Raw genomic sequence first — 27356 nt, 5'->3', positions numbered from 1 at the left:
GCACTGTGGGCTGTCCCCCCTGCGCTCCTCTCCGGCTCGGGTTACAGTTGAGCTCGAGCTGCTGCACTTACCGGAGCGCAGAGAGTGTTTTTGCACGGTTTAAAAAAAATACCGGCATGGAAATGTTGGCGAGCGGATTTAGAGGCAGGGTGCGGGCTGGTGAGCAGGTCTAATCTTCCCTCGACACTTTTTGTGTCCGAGCAGCAGCAAACAAGGAGGAGACGTACAGTTTATTTACGCACCGGCCACGCAGCATGTCCCAGTCGGACTAGAGGCGACCCTGCTGGAGCGCAACACGCACGCGGAACGGCGCTGAGAGCCCGGGAGGAATATTTACAATAGAAACCCAATTCCTTTTGTGAGGAAGAATAGCTGGGGGAGGAGGAGTGAAAGATAACACTGGAATGAAGTGGACCTCGGGATTCCCAGCGTGCTGCGGAGTTGTGACTGATGGATGAACGTGGTCATCTGTAGGCTATATCCAGCGACAGGTACAGACACCAGCAGGGGAGCTTTGACAAAGACACGGCGCAGCGCTTCATCGGCATCCGCATCGCCAGATTGTGTCTCCCCCAAAAAAACTGTGCGATCGGTTAGATCTGTTTCATCACACATCAGATCGCATCGCTGACTTGTCTCTACAGAGTAAGAAGGTCGCGGAGGGCTGTTTTTGTCTCAGCCACAGGTCAACCAGGACACTCGGGGCTGCTTTCATACCAGAGCTAGAACTGGGGGCTTCTTCGCAAGTCCTGCGGACAGTTCAGTCAAGGACACGGGGGTCTGGAGCAGATTTTTAAAAGGTCGGACAGAAGGACATGTATCTGATATCGACCTCACATGCTCCCGACTGATCGTTGTTCACCTTCCCACAGATAAAGGCTGCCAGGCGCACCGTCCGACGCTCTGAGTTATCGGCTCACTGTCTGCACATTTATCAGAATGGCGGGACTCGGTTGTTGGAAGTATTACCTCTGGATCTTTATTTTAATGTGCAGGTCGGCGTTACCTTCGGCGAAATCGCTGGAGACTATAATTTGGAGCTCGCAGAATCCCAAGTAAGTCTCGTATTTCATTTGCACAAGCATGCCAAACTCGCTGGGTGTGTGCGTAATGGAGGACTGACATTACTGGAAAAGTTGCCATTGTGTGCACGCTGGGTTAAATGTTCTGTTAAATGTAGCAATTATCAGAGAAAGAACATAATGTGTTTTAATTGTCATTCCTGCGCCACACAGTGTTGTGTTGATTTATTTCTCAGTGGGGGATTTCCCAACACCAAAGACGCACAGTAGGTGCAGGCGTATACAATATACAGTAGGCCTCACTTAAAACACAATGATGGATGGTTAATTATAGTAATTTATGACAATATTACATGTCACTTTTTATTACCAGGCAGAGGCCAAAGTCTGCTTGGACACCTAAGTTATGACTACTTAAGAGTTGTGAGAGTTTGTCCACTTCCTTCCCTGCACTTTCTTGTAATTGAGGTAATTAGCTAAACAGAGAATGGATTACAAAAGCCAAGGAAAGCATGCCAAGTGTGTCAAGGTGTAGTTTCAGGTAACTGGATCAAGGACATCTCTCCTCTCAGGAGCCCTGACCATGGGCGATACTCGCCTTCTTGTGAGGGCCACACTGCGTCCCAACTCTCCTAAGTTTGCCCACAGAAAACTGTGTGGTGAGATGGTTTCAGATATCAGAGAGGGAGAAACGCTTGGAACGAATTAAATTTTTCTTAATTATCCTGGCACGGATCCAGCCTAATTTCTCCACATCAAATCAAGGGGCAAGTTTCTCAAAAGCAAGCAGCTGAAGCCAGCCATTTTTCTAAAGATTCATATTATTCCCATCAAAACAAGCAGAGTGAGCCCAGACTGCTGATAATAAAATACGCTCTGGTAACAATTATCACCCACTTAGACTTGACTCCCACATTTGCATGATGTTGGAAAGCATACATAAGGGGAAAATAAACTAGAAGGGGGAGAAAAAAACCCTCTCCCTCTCTCCTGTATTTCTGTATTGAGCTGACCTTCATTTGAGCTCAGTGCACCGAGGGGAAATGGAGAGTAGCTCGACCAGCTTATAACTAGAACTTACTCATTCAAGTGAATCCATGATTTATCCCCCAAATGTCAGATGTCATAGGAGCTCGTTGTGCAGTCAGTGGGTATGAATATTGCTGCCATGTTCACTGGAGTGTGTGTAGATATGTGTGCGTGTGTGTGTGTGGCCTGGTCCTAATGGTGAGACTACGGCCCATCAGCTTTTATTTGACTATAGCTGCAGAGGTAGTGGAACAATGAGCGTCATCAGACAGAGATATGACACGCACACATATTGCACATGTACAAAAAAAACCCACACCTCGTGTCAGTCATGGGGTAGACAAATGAAAAAAAAAAAGAGTGGGAGACATTTATTGATTGATGATGTCACCTGCAGGGAATGTCTTAGAAGGTTACCACGCTGGTTTAGGGATTGGAAGATCATTTCTCCATCTGTTCCTCCACTCGGCTCCTTGTAAAATCCCTCACGCCGGCCGAATATTTCATAAAGTTCACAGTGGAACAATAATGCACTCCGCAAAGTGTTCTCTCAACCTAATTATCCTGCTGCTCTGCGCTTAGAAAACAATAGACAATTATCTTGCTGTGTGCAGGCTTTGCAATAACAAAAGACAAACCTGTTTTTCTTCTGAAATGTATCTGTCAGCAGCGGTGTCTGATAGGCAATAAAAAAAGGAAGACTTGTACAGCAATCAGCATCTGTCTTCAGTGTTTGTTGTTTTAAACTCCATCTCCCTGTCTTGGCCTATATTACTCCATAGTGATAACACAGAAAGAGAGAGAGCGAGAGAGGCCTATAGAAATGTACAGTACACTATCTGGTGACTTATCTAGATTTACGATGTCTTACTTCCTGTTCCCACTTTGGGGAGCACTGCTGCCTCAGCTAATAAATTAATCTGGCCCTGTGCTTGCACACTGTACCACATACACACCAAATATAACAATACCAGTGCCTCCCTACAGGCCATGAGTTATGAGACAAAGTATAGGAAACCAGCAGGTTTGGGCCACTATGGTGTGTGTGTTTTTCCTTTATGTGTGTGTGCAGGCTTATGTGCGAGTCCCTCAGAGCGTCCCTGCTGTTATGGATTTCCATGTGAGGATGCTATCACTCCGCGCTCCTGCATTATCAATAACTGGGGTTTGCTTAATTGATTTCCTCCCAGCGTGCTTGAACAGGCAACATACATCATCGCCGTAGCGCCGTCTGGAAAGAAGAGGCAGAAGAAGAAACATCCCTGAGTTTTGCTGCAGGATGTATCAGACTTTTTTTTTTTTGATATTTAATTTGAAGGCGGATGAGTGAAATGGCGAGGGGGTTAAGGAGGTGGGGGTTCGGGGAGAAGGAAGAAGGCTGGATGTGTCAACGTCCTCGGCCGGTAAAGAAGCGTCTAACATTTGATCAGAGCAAATCGGATTAGTTCTCATTTAGCTGAGTGGGATTACGCCCGAAAATGTCACTTTGTTATGACTGATCACGTCCCATCGGTTTGGCTGAAGCTAGCACAGCAATGTACAGGCATATTACACACACACACTCACAGTGTGCTCAGGAATTCTGCAGTGATGCCAATTTAATGATAATCTGACAAGGTTGCTATGAGTGGTTCCTGCACGTCCTCTAACCCTCCTTAGCTAATATTTACCTCATGACCTGTAGCTACCACAGCCCTGTTTGCAGCAGCTCAGGAGACAAACAAAAATGATGGGCGAGAGGTGGAAGACACACACACACACACACACCTCTGAAAACATACAGCAGGGAAACTGCCACGGGCTGGCCAGGAGTCTGCTGCACTGATTTTGAACTCCTCGCATTTCGGTGAGGCTTGGAAACAGTTTGCAGACATTTTTTGGCCCCCGTGTCGGGTTCGAAGCCCACAAAAGTGCACAAAATAACATAACAGGGGGAGAGGCGTTTGAGTTGATAAAAGTCAGCTAAAGCCTCTGTTGCTGTGGGTCTTTGCTTACTCATCTTATTTTGCTGTCCGTTGACCTCAGCCGCCTGGCTCACACTTTAACAGTTGACTGGTTTGGTCTATTACTTGCATGCTTTAGTGGTTCGGGGAGTTCGATGATTAAACTCGGTTTGATTGCCACCGTGATATTTAGCAACTGTTAATTTTCCTAAAAGAGAAAAACAAGTTTGTGTTCCAGATTTTGTTGGAGGAAAAAAAACGTTGAAATGATGAGGTGGCAGGTTTACTGTTAAATACATTTTCAAGACGACGTAATTTTAATTTCATGTGGCTGCTATTAACACAATAAGTGCAAAGGTCTGATTAGAGTTCAGGTTTTGTTTTCATAATTTGCCCTTCCGTTGAGATAATTGGGGGAAAATCGTTTTTTCTGTGAGGTAATTAGGAAAAAACAAATGACCGCCTTATCTTTGTTTTTAGAGCCAGATGTTATCAAAGTACATTTTTTAAGGGCTTGTTCTCAAAGCACCGAGTCGACGCTTTGACTCCTGCGAAATGGCACACTGAAACGCTCCTCTGGGCTGACATTTAAATATAACGAGGATTTCAGCAGGAGCTTAAAAAAACAAACTGCAACTGCAAAAACTCAAAACTGCCGCAACCTGTTGAGCAAGAGTTGGGTGAAACTTTGGGACTAGAACCAAAACAGGATTTGGTCCCTTGCAAAGATTTAGGCGAACGCTTTCCTCTGCCGCTTGCCACAGTGTGGGTCACTGCTGAGAGGGTCAGAGGCCTGTTTTTGTTTCTCCCCTGCCCCGCGCCCTGCTGCCTGCCCCCTTTACCCCTTGCGATACACCTTCTCTCTCCCTGCTTTCCCCGAGTCCCCCCCTTTCTCCCCCTTTAGACTCTGATCGTGTTTCCCTCTGATAAAGATCTCATTACACACAGAGAGGATTCAGAGCCTGAGCCCCACTCAGAGAGAAAGAGAGAGGGCTGACCAATAAGAAATACTTCTGGAAAGCAACTGGCCCATGGTGCTGTAAAGGCACCCTGTGTCTCACTCTGAGGACAGCTGCGTTTGCTTTTATGTGCGTGCACTTCTGTGTCGACATGTCTGTTGTTTCAGCGGTGTGTAACGACAGATTCTTCATTTGGTTATCTACATGAGGCACCTGGGCTCAGAAAAGGGGTTGCAGCGCCTTAGGGTTTTTTTTTTCTCAGGAAAAAAAATGTACTTTTTCCATCATGGTTTCGCTCCAGATGGACTCACTTTATCCGCTGGTGGTTTGGCTGCCACATCACTGAAAGCTGATCATTCTGCTTTTTGTGTGTTATTGATGCGTTCATTTCTTTATATTCGAGCAGTCGTGCACATGAAACCCGGTTTCGTTCCCCGGCTCTGGGAGCATTTGCAACTAATTTTTGGCAATTTTTTTTCACGTATGCAATCCCAACTGGTCCTCATGACCCAGAGTTACAGTTGGTTTTCTTTCAAGACATATTATAGGGACTGATCCAGAGCTGAGACAGCAGCTGAATGCAATGAGTCAGTTGGAAGAAGACTTGAAAAGATTATTAATCAGTTAGCCGATCAAAAACAATCAATTTGATCATCGTTCAGGGATGGGCAAAATTGATAAAATGTTGTGTACTATCATAGGCGTAGATTTTGTGAGGGATGCAGAGGACACCTCAACATTGATAACGTGGGTTTGACCCCACCACCTCCCCAGATAAAAACATGAAAGTAGCAGTGGACTTTTATGTTAACAAAATAAAGACATTTACAATAAAAAAAGACACAAATTTGTGTATAAAAACTCACCCAATTGCACGACCCCTAAACCCCTTCTTTCATATGTATCTCCTCTCATAGCTGAAATGAAACGTACACATATGTACACTACAACACATCACAATGTCACATTGTTATATTACATTTTCTAGAAACTCAGTTGTGAAACTGTTTATGACTAAATAAGCCAGACAGGAATGTCTGAGGACTTCTTAGGTTTATCCAAGGACTTAAACACCTGACAGATTCATCACACTGATGCACAATCCAGTTAATACAACCTAATGCAACCAGATCTCACAATATAAAGATAGAAAAATCTCTGACAACTGATGAACTTCTATTCTCTCATCGTATATATGTAGTTATATATATTGCCCACATAATGTGAGAATTTCCCACGTTTCTGTTTTATATGCTTTTGAAATAATAACTCCAAGAAATTGTCACGGGTAATCAGATAACCAATAAAGTAATTGTCAAATAAATCGATAATTAAAATAATTGTTCGTTACAGCCCGAGAGCAGACAATTAATCTTGGGAACCAGAGTTTGGAGCCCTAACATAGGCGTGTCAGACAAGGGCTTTGGTTGTCTGCTGTGAGTCACAGAAAACTATTAACAACCTTGTTGAAACTTTGTGCTCCTCGACATAATTGTTTCAGTAATGAAACCACATGAACTGAAGTGTGCCAAAACAAACACAAAGTGTGGGATATGCTGTGCTGTAATTTAAAAATCCAATTATTTTGTACAATAAATTGCAAATCAATACAAGTTTTGTTTATTTTTCTCAATTTATGTGTTCATGCTACAATTAAAGGACACTAAATCTCATATGAAAGGGACAAGTATAAGCTTATGGAAGTGAATGAGTGCTTGAGAGTGCATGTCGGTGTGCTATTGTTCTTTGTCCAGCCACAGAGGAGCATTAAGGAAGTGTTAGAAGCGTGCCAGTGTGCCCCTGTGAAAGTGTCGAGGGCTGAGCGGTGGACGAGTGTGGAGTGGCTGAACAGTGGCTGCCTTACAGGCTGTTAGCGACCCGGCTTCATTAGACGGAGGTCTGGCTGGCAGCGACCGGGAAGTTCCCATCAGCTCCAGCTCTGCCAAGCAGAGGCACAGGCGCTGGAAAGCTTCCCTTAAGATTTCTTCTCATTGCCTCGCCTGCGCTTCAGCTGAATCGAGCGAAAATATAGGGATGCAGAGTTACAGGAAGTGGGGGGAAAAAAAGTTGGGCAAAAGCGGGGAAAAGTCTGCCTTTTGTTTGCCATCTTAGTTCTTTTACATAAGAGCAGTTGAAAATAAGGGGATTAAACAGGAGAGGAAAGGAAGCTAATGTAGAGCGTTGAAATGCAGCCCTGGGCTCAACCACACATCCTTTCAGTCCAGCGTAGAGCTCCCAGATTACTTCCATGTGTCAGTGCGAGGGGGAAAGCGAGGGAGAAAAGAAGAAAGGGGGACAGGGAGAGAAAGTTGAGCGATTGAAAAGCGAGCGGACTTGGATTGGTGGAGATCAGCGGCGGTGTTGGACAGTGGAACGGATCTGTGTGACAGCCATCTCTAAAACCATTACCCCTGCGGCTCCGACTCGGGAACTCGTAACCTCCTCCTCTGGACTGACCTCATAGACTTAACTCTTTCTCAGAGAACCCCTCTGTGCTGTGGAGGCAGACCTCATCAGATGCCAGGCCCAAACAGCGGGCAGGCAACCTTAACAGCCAGCTGTACTACAAGTTCTTTAAGACGTCATGAGTTGTCACCGACATACAGGCAGCAAGGGATCTGTTTCCCCCAGTTTGTGGCACTCCAAAGACTTTTGTGGGGAGGTTTGAATTTAGTGTGCCAGGACTTTGGGGAAGGGGCTGAGGGATCCCAACAAACACAGGGTGGAATAGGGCAAGGCGTGCATGCTTATTAATAAGTAAAAAATGTCATCATTTTAATGAAAAATTCAGGTTATTAAATTATAATGCAAGTGTAGACAACTTTTTCTTCATGTCTTTAGTGCAGTGGAGCAAAATTACAAAAACAACTCAAAATCTACCTGCAAACTTTACAAATAATTTAACTAGTAGTTTATTAACTTTTTCCAGGGCTTTTAATCACATCTACAAAATTACAAAAAAATGTGTGACAAAAAATAGTTTCGTGGTCCATTTACGAACTTCAGTAGTAACTATTCAAGCTTTTTCTGATGCTTTCAACTCCAAAACAAAACAAAAAACAAATTCAAAGTTAACTTACGAGCTTTTCTTGTGATTTTATGAACTTTTTCTGGAGCACAGTCCACTTACTAGCTAATTTTGGAGCTTTCAACCCACAAAAGTTAGATCAGACCCAATTAGACCTAAAATCCCAACTAAAGGTCCACTTACTAGATTTAATAGTGTGTTTACTAGCTTTTTGGCTTTCAGTGTGTCTACGAAACTACAAAAAGTAGGACAAAAAAATGTAACTACACATACGACTATACATTACTAGTTATAGTAATAGCGTTTAACTGTATGCATAAAATTACAACAATATAGTACACCACAAAACAAAAAAACTAACTCAAGGTAACTTACTTGCTTTACTAATCATTTTTTTTAACCTTTTCCGGAGCTTTCAGTAGCATCTCAACATTAACTCAGTCTACTTACTGGTTTTAGTAGTAACTTCGCAAGGTGTTTTTGGAGCTTTCAACCTACAAATGTTAGATCAGACCAAATTAGACCAAAAATCTTCACTGAAAGTCCACTTACTAGATTTAATAGTGTGTTGACAAGCATTTTGGCTTTCAACATGTCTACAAAACTACAAAAAGTATGTCTGACAAAAAAAAAGGTACTACATACCACTTACGAGTTTTAGTTGTATCTTTCAACTGTATGCACACAATTACAATGAAATAAACCCCAAAACAAAACAAAAAACTATTTCAAGATTAACTTACTAGCTTTCCTAATACTTTCACAGTTGCACCACAACATTAACTCTCAATCCACTTACTGGCTTTAGTGGTAACTTTTCAAGCTGTTTTGGAGCTTTCAACCTACAAAAGTTAGATCAGACCAAATTAGACCAGAAATCTTAACTAAAAGTCCACTTACTATCCACTACTAAGTGTTTTGGCTTTTAACGTGTCTACAAAACCAGAAAAAGTAGGTCTAACAAAAAAAAAAAAAATAAAAAAACGTACTACTTACCACTTACCGTTAACTTTCAGTTCACCTACTGGCTTTAGTAGAAACATATCAAGCTTTTTCTGGCGCTTTTAACCTACAAACATATATTAGACAAAATAATCTCAACATAAGGTCAACTTATTAGTTTTACTAGTATTTTAATTCACCTTTTCTGGAGCTTTTAACTGCATCCACAAAATTGCAAAAAGTATATTGGAGAAAAAAAATCTTAACTCAGGTCCACTTACTAGTGTTTCTAGTGATTTTTTTTTTCAGCTTTTTCAGTACTTTTAATGATTTACAAACACTAAAAGAAGTAGATTAGACAAAAAAATAGTAGTACTACATAGTACTACATACCACTTACTAGATTGGTAGTAACTTTTAACTCTGAATTCAAAATTACGTTAGTAAAATAGACTCCAGAACAAAAGCAAACAAAAAAAACAAACTCAATGTTAACTTACTAGCTTTGCTACTAATTTTTGCTGCTTTCCTGGAGCTTTCAGCTGCATCTAAAAAACTACAAAAAGCACTGTGGACCCAAAAAACAGAACAAATCCTAACTCGAGATTCATTTACTAACCGTAACAGTAATTTTACCAACTTTCTTTGGTCTTCTCATGAAGCAAAGTCCATCTGCGGAGGAAGACCATGACGTGGTTGAAAGCTCTGAAAAAAGCAAACAAGTGGACCTCTTTGCCAAACTTGTGTCAAACTTTCCATAGTCAAAAATGAGGTTTTATGTTCTACAAAAAATATTATTTTGTCTTCCAGAAAGAATTAAGTGTCACTCAAGATAAATATAATATAATATAATATAATATAATATAGTATAATTAAAATTTCCCATGGGAACTGTTGAATCACTTGCCCGTGGCTTCTTAAGTGGAACTAAAGTGAGCTTTACTTTTGTAACAGATAATATTTTACAAGTAGAGACGGGATGAGGCATGACTATACCCAACCAGCTCTGAACATATCATTAATGATCATCATGGAGCGCTTTGTTCACTGTTATGAGTACACTAATGGAGTGACAGTGTAATTGAATGGAGTGGTAGGATAATAGAATGATAGAATGATAAAGTAATGGAATAGTGTGGTAGCGGCCCCCTTTTCCCAAGGGATACCCCCTGTAAGTGTGTCAGTGTGGCAGATGGGCGGTCTGAAACAATCCCCCCTCCCCCATGTTAATTATAAAGCATCATAATCCATCTATGGCATACAGAGGCAGGACATGGAGACTATTAGGGCAAGCATGGAAATGGCACAGAGTATAATCCTCGGGACTTTACCACTATTAGGCTCCCCAGGCATCAAGCAAAAACCACTCGTTTCTCCAGTAATCTTGTTTGAGAAGTCCCATTCTTATTTTATGTGTGTGTGTGTGTGTGTGTGTGTCTCTATAAATGTGTGTCCTGATTTTTTTTAGATGTTAACTGGAAGTTTGATTTATCTCAGATTTTTTTTCCCCCTACTTCATCTTTTTCCCACCATGCCCACAGGCAAGACAGACAGCCCAAAAAGCGTTCGAGTTAGTGTGTGTTAGTGAGTGTGCGTGCATGCCTCCGTTAACCCATTCTGCCAAGTCTTGGCTCAGCCTTTTCTAAGCAAACTCCCAGCGTGATCCCAGTCCCCCTTGTGCTGGTGAGAGGAGTTGGAAGAAAAGGCCTATGGGACTCCCGCTGCTCCCAGGCCCGGCCCCGGCCCCTCCGCCCACGAGGGCCGGGCCTGGGATTTGCTGCGCGCCGGGGCTCTGTGTGGCAGCTGTGACTGACGCTTCAATCGCCTCTCCCTGGGACACCCCAGTGCAACCCTGCATTCCCTTTCACACCTCGGAAACGGGGGGAAAAAGACAATTACACACATATTCAGCAAACCTCCCTCTCCCAGTCTCTCCACAATCCTGCATCTCTGATGCACGGCCATTTAGCAGATCTATAAAAAAAACATTTCTAAAGTTTCTGTGTTTTGCAAATGGGTCCCTCTAAACAACTTGCAAATTAGTTTAGTTGTCTGGACAGCCTGTCTGCAATTTTATTATGTATTCAGAGTTGCTCTTGTTTATTTAATTTTTTTCCGAGTAGTCCTCTCTCTAAGTAAACAGTATAACTCAGCTATTTCCTTTGCATTTCCCTTGATATTTAGAAAATGTAAGTAATGGAAAAAGATTTGAGCCTTAAAGTGGAGTTAATGCTATCATGTATGGATTGTCAGTAAATTGAGTTTGTCTCTGGGCTATTGGAGCAGGGACTCGTAAGCCAGCGGGATTTAAGTCTCTTAATTGAATTATTTTGATTGCTGACTTGATTGATGGAGTCAGATGTGGAGCGTTTTCCATGCGTTTTTGTCTGACTAATTCCTCTTCCAATAGAGCCATACCAGACAGATACAATAGGAACCTGCAATCAATCACAACTGAGCATTTTGTTTGGAGGGGAAATGTGCCTGCCATCAGGTCCGAGTTCCACAAGCCAACCAGACAACGTAAAACCAACAATGACATCAGATAGTAGAGCACTCTAAAGTCTAATCTTCCCATAATGCCATGCTAAACCCCACAGAGACCCACGGCAGGGAGAAAGGCTTTTTTATGCCCCGGCGCTGCTCCTCCTCCCATGGCCTCTGGCTCTGTGTGAGTGTGTGTGTGTGTGTCCATGCATGTTGGGAAGAGAAAAAGAATTCGAGAGTGAATGGAGATGTCACTGTCAGACTCTGGCCTCCACATGAATCCGCTCCAGAATGGCCATATTGGCAGCTTGTCTGTGTGTGTGTGTATGTGTGTGTGTGTGTGTTGAGTGAGAGAGTCTGTCGGGGGTCTGCCGTTTCCCCTCCACGCCGAGTTCTTACGGCCGTGATTGGAGCTCAGCAGGACACAGGTCTATATTTCATCCTCATTCATATGAGGGAGGCCGTTTCATCTCCCACACACATGTTTCCCATCAGATGTGTGTTTATTCTCCCCCATGATGTGCTTGGCCATGGAAGCCTCTCATCTCCCCGATATTGGAAATAGGAGCGAAGGTCTGCTAAAGCAAACACAATATCCTAAACCTCTCCCTGCTCACTTTATGAACTATGCAGAGAATAAGACCGAAGGCGTTGCGTTGACTCGATTTAATGAGTAACCGTGGTAGCTTGTCCTCTAAAGGCTCTGTAATATAATACTTCACACTGTGATTTTAACTTGCTAATCTTAATGTGTGGCGCTCTCTCCGTGCTCTGCTGTCTCATCTCCCATTTTTCCCCCTGCAACTGAAAACTTTGACTACTTTTAGCTATTCTCCTCATCTGTCTCTCAAGTCCCCCACTGTGAAACATGACAGCCCGAACCTCCACCACATCACTCCTCTCTTCTCCTCTCCTGTCTCTGAGATGAAAGCTTTTCTTTGCAGACAAACCTCTGCGAGTCCTTTCTGCCGCGCCGGGCCCAGGCCTGTGTTGCTGCTTTTAGTAGCTCTGTTTGCTGCATTTTCTGATTTATTTATACACTTCTGATTGTAGCACCTCATGCATGTCAAGAATCTGAAAGTCGGGGAACCTTGCATGTGCATTATGCGGGCTGAGTCAAATTCTTATTTGAAATATACATGAATGCATGAATATATTTATTGTCGAGAAGCCCCTGTGCATCCGGGAGAGTCTCATTTCCTGTAGTGGCCCTGCTCTGGAATGGAGTGGCGTGATCCTTGAAGGCGCCTCACATGCGGCCACCAAATAGAGCCGCCTGGTGCACCTCTCACACAATGGAATGGTAGAGGGAAGGGAAATGATTTGGCTCCTATTGGAGGGGCTGGAGCAGTCGCTTCAAAGCAGTGAGCCTGGCTGAGGCTTTAACCGGCCTTCTCTCTGCATTAGATGTGCGTCCTGTGATGAGCCTTTGAAGGGTGCGGGCAGTTCTGGCTGGAAAGATTGCGATTGCATTGCACGGGTGTTGGGGTTCGGCCTCGCAAAGAGACTTGCAAGTCGGCTGCTTCAACGGGATTGTGCAGCTCAACTCGGTGTTGCTTAAGTAGGCTAGACCAAAAATGTGTTGACCTGAAAGCCGCAATGTGATGGGGGAACAGCCGCTGTGTCACGTTTGGATGCACACACACACACACACACACACACACACACATATATATATCACAGCGGAAGGTAGTGTGGATGTGTGTGTGTGTGTGTGTGTGTGTGTGTGTGTGTGTGTGTGTGTGCAGCTGTGGCTGGCAGACTAAGGTTTGAGTGTGCTTTACAGATGGCGGTAATAATGATCAGATAGCCCTTGTAATGGAGACGGCCCAGTTTGTAATGGCTTCCTAAAACAACACATGGAGCGTCTTTACGAGGCCACAATCCGCCCGGTTATCACAGAGCAAACTGTGCGAATGAGAATAGCATCATGTCAAACAAGCTATTTATTAGCACGCATATCACACACACACACATGCACACACATTTCATTTTAATACCGACAGCCTGCATCTTGCCCGCGCTCTGCTTGTTAAAAGCGAGTGTTATCAGAGGAGACACAGACTCCCGCTACACCAGTTAGGCCGTCCTCCCCTTTTACATTCACTGTTAATGAGCCTAATGATGTGTGTCTCCACGATTGCATCAGTCAATATGCTGTTCAATATGGGTTTTAGAAACCCACTGACAACTTAAGCATGTCCGCCTGGATAAGATCTCCCATCCAAGGGAGGAAAGAAAGAGCAACTAATTTGTCTTGGATTGGATGGGACATGTGTAGCTGTCTTTTACAATCATGAGCCGAGATTGTAAGCAGAGAATAGACTTGTCACTCAAATTCTCTGATAAGAAGCCGCTTTTAAGACTCAGAAGGCAGCTGCTGTATTAAAAAAAAACACGGTGTCCTAGTTAGAACAGCGCCCGGCACTCTCTTATATGGAGATGTATTGTTTGTTTAGTGTCAATAGTTTTTGGCTTTTTTTCCCCCTTGTCTGTCTGTTGTGTTCTTTTTTGATTTCAGTGCGGTTTCAGTTAAGTTTTTATGTTTCAGAGGGGGTTTAGTCGGAGTTTCATTTCAGTTTATGTCAGGAGGTGTTTACTACGTTAGAGACCAGGGACATTTAGCTTTATGCTTTGTCGGAGAGTTAGGAGTTTAATAGTCTCTGTATAGTGATTACAGATGTTCCCTTTTCATTTCTGCTGCGCTTTTTTTCCTCACTCAATTTGGCTTATTGTTTTTCAGTCAGTTAGTTGCGTTAGTTAGTGGAGCTTTAAACACATGTACCTAAGATGCATTCTCTGTTTTTTACATTAGGTTTACCGTGCTAATGTTTGTTTCTTCCCCCAGTGGAAAAAAAGCGGAGGCAGAGACCCCTGTGACACTGATAAAAGCTGTTTCTTTTATAAACCACGCAGCATTTGATTGATCTGTCTCGTGGTCTTGATCCCTGGGCTCGGCTGATTAAACCTATCCATCAGCTTCTCTTATCAGCGCCCTAACAGATCGACTGCAGGACACTGAACTAAAACCCCCTGCATTGTTGTTACACAGAAAAAGTCAAAGGCTAAGGACAGGGAGGGGAGAGGTTTGTAAAAACTCCTCTCTCCAAGGCCTTTTGAACAAAGAAAAAAATCCTCACTATGTTGTTTTAAAGAAATAGCTGTGGTAAAAAAAGGTTTGGAGATAAGTATCTTTCATGCTATTGTCATGAGTGTGCTTCACTCAGACATACTTTTTTTTTGTCGCGCACATTGCAGTAACCTCCAGAGGAGGTCAAACAGTGGCATTGCAGATTGTGACAAGAGTGTTTCCCCTCTAGTGGGAAATCAGAAAGTAATGTTTCCTGTCCGCAGAGTGTTGGCTCCCCGCTAGCGATGTGACCCTGCCCCCGGTCACAACTCATACAGACATCAGCCAGATAATGACATCTCTTTCACTGACAGGCTGTCATTCACATGCCTCTACAAGCGCCGACACACACACTTGGACTTACAGGCGTGATCTCGTGCTCGCTTGGAAAACGAAAGCAGGCGAGCATGGTCGCTGTTTATGAATCATCTGAATAATTTGCAAGTCAAATAGCGAGTTTCATAAGATGTGCCTGTTATTTTTCTGAAATAAATGCGAGTTTCTCATCTTCCGGGAGACTGTTAAAGCAAATACATCAAGGCCACTAAAACGTGGATGATTGCATGTCACTTTGCTCTCATTTATCTGCAAGCATCTATTACCATCATGTTGTCAAGTCAATGAAAACAGCACCGGAACAGCCAACAGATGGGCTTTCATTATTCACAGATGTATAATTTTGGGACAGTTTGTTAAAGATAAAGCTTTATCTTTCAGTTTATCTTACATGTCTTAAATTACATTGATTTATGATTGTTAACATTCAGCAAACAAACTGTTTCACATTGTCCAGCATGTAAAGGCTTTTGGTGGATAACGATCATATCACGACCTGCATGCTGGTTTATCGTAACTTTACTGCATGTCACAATCAGATAGTGGAATTTTGCAACTTGCTGCCTTATCAAGAAACAATCAACCTAAGTTTACATAGGCGGAATTTCACACTGAAAGAAGATGGTTTATTGAAATCCTGTTGCAGCACGCCCTGCAGAAGCAGGTGTGGACCTGCTAGCTCGCCTGCTTGCCGCTAGTGATTTTGGGGGGGAGGGAGGTGCGAACACTCCCCAAATGCTAGACAGGAAAAGTTGCCTGCGTGGCACATTCATTAACCTGGTATCTAGCTAATCTCCTGGCTAATTCATTTAGTCCTCAGAGCACTCCTGTGTATTAATATCCTCCCCGTGCTGCCGCTCATGGGATGCAGTAGGAGCGTAGCCATGGCGATGATTGTGTCATTATTTTGCAGTCAGATGAGTGATATCCCAGAGGGCTGTAGCTGGGTTGTCCAGGCCAGTTGAGAGCGACTGATTAGAATTGCAAATGGCCGCCAAGTGTTGTGTTTATTGTGTGTCTCAATATTGGAGACAATCAGGCGAATCAAAGCCCTCAGCTGGAGAGATGGGACTGAGGCACGGTGGGCCTCTCTGGTTGGCACCATGTCCTCAGTGCTTGCACAGTGCTTCCTCCCCCTGCCCTCCCTCTCTCCTTCTCCCTGTTGCCCTCTCTCTCGGCCGACTCGGTCGTGTGTATAGGTCCTGAAGTACGTGGACACAGCTGGAGAAAGAGAAGGGGAGACAGAGAGAGCCACTAAATCTAGTGCACTCAATCATCTGTAGTGTGGCGGTCCTCTCACACAGCTGAGAAATATTAAACACGCTTTATGATAATGAAAGCGCGGGCGACAGACATAAATATCTGAGGCAAAGTGCTGAAGGATTAAAATGTCTTGTACGTTTGCTCATAACACAAATTTGTCATTGATTTCATGGCTTCCTGAATCGTTAGAGACAGAATTATCAGCTTTTCATCAGTGGGAATTCTTTTTTTTTTTTTTTTTTTTTTTAGACGCCTGTCTGCGATGAGGTATAAGGAGTCGCACATTAGAGGCTCAGGAATATTCAGATACGTGCACGCAGATCTGCTGTCAGACCCCGCAAATGGAACCTATTGGCAGTGCGCCCTTGTTATGGCTGGGTGACAGACTGTGGTGCAAAGTGCCCTAAACACACATTTTCGCCGCAAATCACTGGTGAATTGTTCTTCCTCAGTGATTGGCCATTACCCCATTATTGACTCACTGTTTGTACAAGATTCGGCGAAATCCATCTGAAAGCCATCCAGTGCTGTTGTGTGAGACAGGAAGCCAGTGTTTTAGCTCACCGTGTAATTCACTCTGTCAGTCGCACACAGAGAGGCCTATCTTCTCTTGTTTCGCTACTGTTGGCTTTTAAAGAATGTGTGTGTATAACGTACATGCACATGCAAGAATGCGCATGTGTGTGTGCTCATGCATGCATATGTCCCTGTTGGAACACAGGATAATTCCTCAGGTCATACACGCGCCCCTTATAGCACCGCGTGACCAGTCACAACAGGCTTGTGTGAGGCCCAGGTACGGACATGCACAGCAAACAGGTATCGCTACAGGGAAAATAACTGTAAAAGCTCAAATTTATTGCACCACACACGTTCTCTCAAACTCTTGCCGCTGTAGGCTAAATGAAAAAGTTAAAAGGAATGTGTTCACACTTGACGGAAATCCCTCAGATTTACTGTGAGTTTTTCACCATGACTTGTGAACGAAGGGAAGGCCAGAAGCCATCACAAGACTCACATGTCTGAAGTGATACGATCAAATGTCACCAGCCTTGAAAGGCAACAGTCAGATGCATGTGAGAAGCTGCGGCTCTACGGCCTGTTTAGACAGCGCTGTGTGCCGTTGAGCTTGACAAGCAGTTGATGAGAGATCCTTAGAATTGTGTGTGTGTGTGTGTGTGTGTGTGTGTGCGGAGAAAAAAGAGAATGCTTGAGAGGGAGAGTGTGTGTCAGATCGCCGACGTGGCTGTTTGTGAGTGTGTGAAACTGAGGAGAGAGTTCATGAGGTGACATCTCGTCAGCTGTTTGACTTTCCCAGTTTCCCAGGGAAGCAGTTTCAAGAACAATGCAGAAGAAAAACCACCAGCCACCGACAATTGAAATGCCACAAAAAAAAACCTGGGCCCTGTTTGTTGGTGACTGAATTATTGCCGTAGCTTGAGATTGGAGACAGGGGAAATGTGTGAGTGACTGCACTGTGCTTGTAGCAGACACATATCACCTACCGGACTCCTCTACCCATCCATCTCCCAGTACTCCTCACAATAGCAGGAATACATTAAAAAAGAGTGAGTCAGGAGGGAAGGGGGACGCAAGATAAATATTGTGTTAGTATTTTCCCTCCCTCTCCGTTGCAATTGTCTCTCACACTGACAGATGAACAATGGAAGTATTTTGAACTTTGCTGCGCGCTATCTTTTACTCCTGGGTTCAGAACCGTGCTGTCAAAGCCAGACGTGTTCTGGCAGAGATTGATTGATTTGCTTTCTGCGCGCCATGTCTTCCCTTTGTTCTTCCAGGAAGGCTTTGGTTTCTCTCCAGTATCCCAGACTCTCTGTAGCTGTGTCATATTAACACCTGTTAACAACATACAGACTCGTAAAATATCGATTCAGCTCCCCTTTGATCATAAAGTGTTGCTATAAATTTTAAACTGGAAGCCGTTCATTCTATATTCTGAAGGAGACAAACCCAAAATCTTTCTGTAGCACAACCTGTGCTTATGACAGGTGGGGGAAGGCATAAAGTAAATATCCTTTCATGCATCTATATCATGTTATTTCTATCAGAAATGGTTTTCTGGGTGCGAGATGAGGTACCACTCTCGTATCTGTATGCTAAATTTGAAACTACATCCAGTAGTCAATTAGCTTAGTTTAACTTAAGGGAATACTTCACCTTCCAAATGACTGTTTGTATATAGATTACTCACCTATGTTACATTGAATTTGTTTCTTGCATGCCTTTTTTGTGAACGAAGAATCCAAAAACAGAAGATTCTTTATACGTTGGTGTAAAGGGGGCTGCATTTATCAACAGCAAATCTATGTCAAAACATCTGTTTACAAACTGTCACACAATTCGTGCAGTGTAACCCAAGTCTAATTTGTCCAGTCATATGTTCAGTACTTCCCAAACAGACAGCCCTTTCCGACAGGGAACTGAGCTGAGAGTTAAACTTATCTATGCTCTCTTCAAAGCCAGACTCCATTGACAAAAACAGTAATTTTACCTCACTGAACATGTGAGCTGCTGGTCTACTGCTGCCTTGATCCGTAATTTGTTTGTGTTATTGTGTGACTTTACTGAATCCAGCAGTAGACCAGCAGCTCCCATGTTCAGTGAGGTAAAATTACTGTTTTTGTTAATGTCAGTGAGTCTGGCTTTGAGGAGAGCATTGCTAAGTTTATTTTTCAGTCAGAACGGGCTGTCTGTTTGGGGAGTACTGAGCACATAACTGGACAAATTAGACTTGGATTACACTGCATGTGTTGTGTGACAGTTTGTAAATGGATGTTTTGATATGGATTTGCTGTTCATAAATGCAGCTGGTCCCCCTTTACATCAACTTCAAGAATTTTCTGTTTTTGGATTCTTCGTTCACCAAGGTTGCATGCGAGAAAAATAAAGTTTTGTTTGGGAAGTACTGAGCATGCGACTGGATACATAGGACTGTATGGTGTTTTGAGAGTTTAAATGTGAAACCCTTTCATTTAGATTTTAAAGAATTCTCTGTGTTTTTTGATTTTTCGTTCATCAAAAGTGTGCAAGAAAAACAAAGTTTCCTTCACAAATTCACACAGGGTGAGTTATTTTTAGAGAAATGGTCATTTGGAGGATGAAGTATTCCTTTAAAGGGTGGAAATAGGAATGGTAGCTGTCCAAAGAAGGCAAATTCTGCCAATCAGCACCTCTAAAGCTTACTTAATGATCATGTTATATCTTGTTTGTTTAATCCCTACAAAAACCAAAGTGTAAAAATGACACATATCAGTGTTACTGGGTGGTGCTGGTTAGATTTTGTTACCTTCCGGCTGAACCAGGCGGGCTGTTTCCCCTTGTTTTTTGTTCTTTTGCTCTTTAAGCTAAGCTAACCAGCTGTTGGCTCCAGCTTCATATTTACCGAACAGATATGACAGCAGTATCAATCCTCTCATCTAACTCTAGGCAAGAAAGCGAATTGCATTACCCAAAATGTCGAAGTAGAAAAACTTCATTAGTAATGGGTGTCAGGTTTGTTTGGGAGATGTCTTGTGGCTGATCACTCCCTGATTTGATTCCCAGATGTGTCTGTGCCAAAATACTGCTGAGCACGGCAACTCAACCTACTCCCCGACCAGTGTGTCTGAGAGCTGACTCATTCCGAGCACGAGTTTTAAAAAATTAGCTAACTTTAGCCACGAACCGTAGCCTGTCTCTCATCCTCAATGAGCTTTTCACTTTGCTTCATTATTCAGTCTAAAACTGTGGTCCCTCGAGTAATTTTTAACCATGCTGAGATAGGAGGGCAATTGTTGAAAATTGAATTTAACCATGACTGGCTCTATCGAAGCCAAGCAGAATTTAAATAACTAGTGTATAATATGGAGCAGTGTGTATGTGCTTGTGTGTGTTTATTAGTACATGTGATGTGCTGATTGAGTAGCAACATTAAAGGGCGGATTTTTCTGAGAAATGCTCTCTGAGGGCTTATTGATGAGGTTGGAGATACAGAGCAGAAAATGGCTGCTGGGTAACAACCCGGGCAAGCTGCGTGGGTTTGATAATGGTTAGGATTCTGTTTCTCTCTAGTTTCTTCTTCGCTTCCCCAAGTGGGAGCGGAACACAACTGGGTGAGTGTGAGAGATGCTATTGTTCGTCTGGGAGGTTCTCCTGCTTTTTCCCCTTCTGCTCTGCTCGCCGCTGATTACAACCTTGCATCCTGGTCCAGCTCTTGACTCTCTGCTCTGCAGCTCGCAGTCCTGGGGGATTCCTCTCTCTACGACTGTCCAGCCCCCCCACCACACACACACACACACACACACACACACACACACACACACACACCATCTCTGGCACATTTGGGGTGTCTGGCACACCAACACACACCCTCACCCACTCAGGCATGTATGGACACACGTATATCTGCACACACAGTCACACAAGCACGCTCACGCATACAGTGGGTTTCGGGCCAGGCGGGTTTGGCAGGGACTGTAGACTGGGCCTGTGGAGAGATCTTTACGGAGCATGCAGAGCCCATCTGTGGCTGCTCCTCAGTGATGGGAGGCAGCTGGCTGTGTGTGTGTGTGTTTGCGTTTGTGCATGTGTTGTGTCGTGGCCAGGAAGGAACTAGGGAAAGAGGAGTGATATTTGTGTGTGTTTGGGTCACAGAGCACCCCCGAGAACGAGGGATAAACTCGGGCTGAAACTGACCCAAACACTCTCGTCTAGCCGAGCCAAATCTTCCCCTTCTCTCCTCTTTTTTTCTCGTCTTTTCTCCTCTCTTCTCCTCACCCCTCAGCTCTCCAGCTGGAAGAGCTCAGTCCCTGGGATCCGGGATGAATAAGTGGAGAGGCAGAGAGCAACAGTCTGGGCCTTCTCTCGCTGTCAGTGATACCGTGGATGACGTTCAATCACAACCGCATACACCCATGCTCGCTTAACTCCCCTGCTCTTAGAGAGGGATGGGCTCAGCATTGACGGAAACCACAGAGGCCATAAGAAGAAACAGATTATGCTCTTTCTCCTCTCTAATGACTTCTGACACTCCTCTCACTCGACAGTCCTCTTCAGCCTGTTTGTCTAGTAACAACGTCCACTTCTGTCCTCCTCGTGGCAAGGCCATCTGGGCGTCATCTTGTTAGCTCATTATGGGCGCTGATGGTGTGATGCTAGCCCCTCATGTGACAGTGATCGAGGGCAAGCATACTGAGCTTGTTTGGTGAGCATGAGAGGTGTGTGTCAGCCGTGCTCATCAGTGTGTGTGTTGCAACTCGCCTGTGTGCAACTGTTATGAGTCACGCTGAATCTGATTTGCTCTGCATGCCAGCCTGTTGACTGAGCTAACTGAAGCTAGTGTGTGTTTGTCTGCGTCTGTGTGAGAGAGAGAGGGTGTCTGTGTTCACACGTACAAAAGCAGTTCTCTGCAGGGTGGAATTCAGGATATTCTGTCTCTCTTTTTTGCCGCTGACATCTTCATTTATGTCCCTCTAATGGGGACAGCACAGAGGGAAAATACTGAGCTTTCTGCTTTTCAGCAAGTCACCGTTGCCAAGTCTGGCCCACTGGAGTTTAAATGCAACTTGGATCAAGTTTATAGTTTATCCAATACCACTACCCGTTGGCGAGTTGGTCCTGCTTTTCTATAATAAGGGTCAAATCCTTCCTGCTTTGCTAAACAATCCTGGAGCCAGATGGACCTTGTTTTGCTTAATTTCAGGATCCTTGTGTTTGTTCGTGTGGCTCCCTATGTGTGTGTGGCCTGCACCAGCATTGAGGCGACTTGTTTACTGTGTTTGACATGTGAGGAAATCGGTGTGTGTACACTGCGGGGCGTGTGTTTATGTGTGTGTGTTTATAGACAGACCTCCCCAAGAACATCTGCCCCTGCGACAGCCTGACAGAAGCCAGCTATGTATACAAGCACTCTGGTCGAGCCGCGGGCACAGACCTATGACCAGCTCACCTTCCCGTGGCGCCGCCTAAAACCTAGAGGGAGACGCTTCAAACCGTTTTCAGATCTGATTGCCATACAGCCAACAGCTCACGTGACTCGACAGTACCATAGATGTGGCGAATTTTTCTGGAGCCGTGCAAACACACTGACAGTTTGATGATACGTGCCTTTCTCCCGAGTATGAAATGATCACACTGTGTCAACAGCGCTCAGTGGATCTTAACCACACATCAAGAGCGAAGCCATTTCACAAGCTGCCGTTTGAATGTTTCCATTGTGAGGCCCAGCGAGCTTGCGGCTCTATCTTGATGGATCTGAAAGCGGTTTAAGGCTGAAACAGTCCCTGCTAGCAGACAATTATTTAATATTGATTGACTTGGAGGAGTACGGGATGTGTTTGTACCCTACGACTGCACAAAACGTAGACTGCCTCTGGCAAGTGAATCAGCTTCAAATCCCTGCCGCTATATGTGTTACACAAGAGCTCAGCTACAATACTCTTTGCATAACGTGGCTTTGTGTTCTTTACGGACTTAAGCGTGACCTTGTCGTGTGGGTGAATTACTGTAATGTTTCATGAGAAACCATAAAATCTGTCAAGCCTATGGAACATTGATTGAAACGGCTGTAAATATGACTGCCGTATGGAAAGTGTCATTTGTAATATTGGGGGGGGGGGGGCAGCAACACAGATTTTTGTGAAAAATGTAAGAGAGAAATGATAATTGGTGAGGGAACACTTTTCCTGGCGTGATAATTACTACGCTGATAGCAAAGGGAATAGAGTACCTGTTGTGGTGATGATTGTGTGTGGAGTGTGTGTGTATGTGTTTGTTTTTACGTGACGCACTTGTGTGCTCTCAAGGCCAGAGGAAAAGAGAGAAAGATTGAACGCTGGGCTGCAGAAACAAGACAGAGGCACTACCTGCATCCAGGCTGTTGGCACGCTCCCCTGGTGGAGATGAATCTGCCCTGTATACGTGGTAGTAGATAACTGATTTTAATTGATATGTATAGCATGTTCATGCTGCTGCTCAGGAGGAACAAATCAATTTGACACCATTCTGTTGATATGAGCCGTTTCTGCCTCTTTCTCTCACAGTTCCTGTGTCTCGGGTCCTTTCATTCAGTGGGCCGAGGCTGCCTGCCAGTGCAATGCTCGGGGCAGAGGCCTGAGTTGACTGGACGGGGGTGGAGAACATGGGGGGAAGGGCTGGTTTGAGGCTCTGTAAGGGGCTTTGAGTGGGCCTTAGTGTAGGCGGCGTTTTATATGAAAGTTGGTGAGGGCAGGGCGCTTGAATAGGGGTGGCTGGGAAGTTGGGCTGGATGCACCCCACAGTGCTTTTGTGAGCTCTCACATCCGTGTGTGTGTGTATGTGTATGAGGAGGTGGGGGGGGGGGTTGGTGAAGCATATGTGAGATCATGTGCTCATATTCACCAGTGGAATGTAAAAAGAGAGAGGAGGGGGTTCTCTTCTCTCTTTCCCTCTGCTTAGTTGTTTTCTGTTCTCTCTCCGCTGTGCTGTAGCGTAGGCCTGTTTGTATAAGCTCTTTACAGGATTGAGCACGCTGTGGAGCCATCCAGATGAAACAAAACCAACCTCATTTGGTTGTTTTGAAAATGATTCTCTTTATTGTGTTTGGTTCAGGCAGATCCACCTCGTTTGACATGAGGGGAATAAAGGTTCTCTCGCGTTCAGGGTCATTTCCCAGAAACATCGTTTGTATCTGCACGGCTCTTCCTCTGTGCACTCAAACCTCTTTCATCAACAGGTTTTAAAAAGTCTCCAGACAACATGAATGAAAGATGCAATTCAACCTCCCTTTTCCCCCCTTCTTTCCCTTTCGACCTCCTCAAAAGTACAATAATCTTCAGTCACTCGTCTCCTCCTCTCCATTGCGTGGCTGTGTGTAGCACCGGAGTGGCGCTGATTAAGCCAACAGAGAGACAAACGGGAGACAAAGTCCCAGCCCACCAGTTTAGTTTCACATCCTGGACTGGAGCTGGGCCGCAGCTTGCCAAGTGGAGGGCTTTTAAACTGGGCTAAACACTAATTGCTGCCCTATTTCTTTTATGTTGCTTCTTTCCCATCTGCGATGGCGCTTCCAGACCTCCACAGCAGCCAGAGCCTCATTATAGCAGACAGTTAACAAAGGCTGGGAAACAGAAGCGGAGAATTCACTTAGGATAGCTATCTAACCGCCAACTCGGAGGCCTGCTCGGAAAATTGAATCAATGACAGGGGCCAGCTTGTGATTAAATCCTTCAGGGATATTAAGATATTAAGATTTTGGAAATCTTAATTATTCATCTAAATTGTTGCGGCTCGCTTTGATAATGGAATAAATGGCTTGTAAAACTGAGTAGTGGGGTGTGAGGCTCATTGTTTTATTTGAGAGCTGGGCTTTTAAGCAATTTTAATTCTTTTGAAATGAAACATTTGGAGAAAAAAGAAGAAGTTGCCAACAATTTCCCTACAAAGAAACAGAAAATAGAAAACACCTACTTGTTGAGTGAAACAAATCAAGGTCTAATTGTGATGTTTGCCTGGTGTTTCTTTTTTCCCTCTGGTTTCTCGCTTGTTTTTCTGTAGGTGTTTTTGTGAGTGTAGAGAGAGAGAGGGGGAGGATGATGGAGAGGGGGATGAGAGAAAACAGAATGAGGGAAATGTTGAGGAGGTGAATGAGAGGGAAGGATAAAGCGAGAGGGAATGAGATTGGGGAGCAGAAATAGAGGGGGCTGAGATTGGGGAAGGGGGGGTGTGGAGGGAAGGTGGGGAGGAGAGAGGGTGGTCAGCAACAAAGCCTAATGTTGCCATGGAAACTTGTTTATGCCTCACTGATGCATCTTGTAGATCCAATTAGAGGCTGATTGTGTCCGTGTCTTCATAGACACACGCACGTGTACCCGGGCATGGCGCACACACACACCCACACATGCATGAAAACATATGTACGCTGATAATCACATGCACACACACGCACACACACACACTCACACACAAGCACATGCAGAGTGTTGCTCCTGAAAACCAGCAAATTGTTAGGAGAGGTAGGACAAAGCATACCCCGCGTTCTCTCTCTTCTCGGCTCTTGAATTAGTGCAACCCCTCCCCTCCCGTCACCCCCACGAGCATCAGACAATAGCGTGGAAATAACGTCTCACCCGCTCCCAAGCCTTGTACGTGAGGTCCAATCCGCGCATGCTTTCATGACATCACACGCAGCCTGGAAAAAAAAGTGGGGGTTGATGGACAGGATTTTGACCGTTTTGCAAATTTCATGTTGCATTTATCTCTTTTGTGAATGAAGTCATTTATTTGGTAATGCCCCTGTCCGAGAAGAATGGCCATGAATGTTGAAAAGGCCTTAATCCAATCATGTTCATTTTCATGGGGGGTATTTCTTCAGAAAATGGGACTTTTTAAATGATCGTTTCTCACAATGGCTGGCCGGTTGCCAGTGTTTAACATCAGAGGAGGAGGGATGGTGATCATAAGCCCCCCCCCCCCCCCCCCCCACACTTACACACTCCTCTATCAGTCTCTTTCAGGAGGCATCACAGTCCTCCCTTCCCTGGGCCTGTCTGAAGAGTCAGTTATTTAGTGGTGAAATGATGTGTGTGATGATGAAATGAGGGGCTGTAGATAAGGTGAGATTACACTCTGAGAGAAAAAGAAGGGAGAGCCAGAGAGAGACAGAGAGAGGCCCAGCCCCTGATGTCTTGTTAAAACGTGAGGGATCAGAAAGAACAACAAATGCATTGCGCGCTGCTAAATCCTGCTTAAATCCGCTGGCATGGGCAGATCTAGCAGATAGCCCCGCTGCTGTGCTCGCTGTCTGCGACCACAACACACACACACATACACACACACTCGTACATAAACACACCCGTGGTCAGTCCGGCTGTCTGGGTTAATGCTTGGCTAACTGGGACAGCAGAGCTGAACCATGTTGACATTTTAAGCCTCAAACAAGTCCAGAACAATGATTCAGCCCGTCTGCCCCCCCATCAGACCGCAACCTCAGCCCATTTTGCTGACCGACTCGCACACATACACACACATGCAGACGTACATAAACACACACACACCACTGCCCAAACACACTGCAAGTACTCAGTGTACCCCTCCGCCCCCTCTCTTCACACACACTTACACACACACACTGGGTCTCCTCCTGTTCCCCACCTTTAGTGAATAAAAGAGAACAAGAGCTGATCTGATTGAGTTGGCAGCAGAGGGCGAGGTGGAGAGGTACAGTAAGGCCAGATGGATTATCTTAATCCTTCAGTAGATGATCATGGCAGAGGGAAGATGAACCAGGAAGCCTTAACCTTCCGCCTGACCCCCGCGGGCTGTTTTCCTCCAGAAACTCGGACTTCTGAAGCAGAGGCAGTGTAGATATTATGTCGAAGCACTGGTCTTATATGGAAGTCCAGAAATATGAAAAAAAGAATCAGTGGCATTCTTTGGATGTAATCCTATCTGTAGCCGTTTCTGCGGCAGCCATTTTGTGTCTGGCCATCTTGTTTCCCTCCTTGCAAACTTTTGGTATGCTTTGATTTGGATCCAAGTATGAGAAGTAACTTCAGAGGATTTGTGTGAAACGCACCGTTCTCTGAACAATGTCAAGCTGCTACATGTAGCGTTTTCGTGGGGGTAAATTAACAACGCTTTGCCTAAAAGCCCATGCCAGACAAATATAAACCCATAACTCCTATAGCTCAAAATATTAAGACTGTATAAACTGTTGTTGAATTATGTGGCTGCTTCTCCAGACTTCCTTTATTATGTGTTAGTAACAGTCTTTTTTTTTTTTGTCTCTTTCCTCAGGTTTGTGGCTGGAAAAGGCCTGGTGATTTACCCAGACATTGGGGACAAGCTGGACATCATCTGTCCCAAAGCGGACCAAGGCAGAGACTATGAGTTCTACAAGCTGTACCTGGTGAAGAGGGAGCAGGCGGAGAGCTGCAGTACGATCCTCGATCCGAATGTCCTGGTCAACTGTAACAAGCCTGAGAAGGACATCAAGTTCACTATCAAATTCCAGGAGTTCAGCCCCAACTACATGGGCCTGGAGTTCAAGAGGAACTTCAACTACTACATCACCTGTAAGTTTGTCCTCAAAGATGATTTATTGTTGATATTTAGCTTCTTAACCTTCATTTAAGCAGAGAAGTGAAGAGTAATAATCTGCTTCACACTCAGTTACACACAGTCACACCTGGGAGTTTCCTGCTAAAACTGTATTTTAATGGCCGCCTGCAGCAGCTCCAT

The 27356-nt window shown here is 44.5% G+C and overlaps 1 protein-coding gene across 1 annotated transcript in view; it reads left to right on the top strand.

Annotated features, from left to right (window-relative positions):
• The first annotated feature begins 4 nt into the window (after positions 1-4).
• Positions 5-27356, top strand: part of efnb1 (ephrin-B1) — a 66209-nt gene continuing 38857 nt past the window's right edge. Inside the window, exons 1-2 of the mRNA XM_033633237.2 lie at positions 5-1055; positions 26913-27190. Coding sequence (XP_033489128.1) covers positions 940-1055; positions 26913-27190 — 394 coding nt within the window. The 5' untranslated portion in view covers positions 5-939. The remainder of the gene's footprint in view (positions 1056-26912; positions 27191-27356) is intronic.

This window comes from Epinephelus lanceolatus, chromosome 7 (genome assembly GCF_041903045.1).
Source record: "Epinephelus lanceolatus isolate andai-2023 chromosome 7, ASM4190304v1, whole genome shotgun sequence".
NCBI classification, from domain to species: Eukaryota; Metazoa; Chordata; class Actinopteri; order Perciformes; family Serranidae; genus Epinephelus; species Epinephelus lanceolatus.
This window is presented reverse-complemented; position numbering and strand designations above follow the sequence as displayed.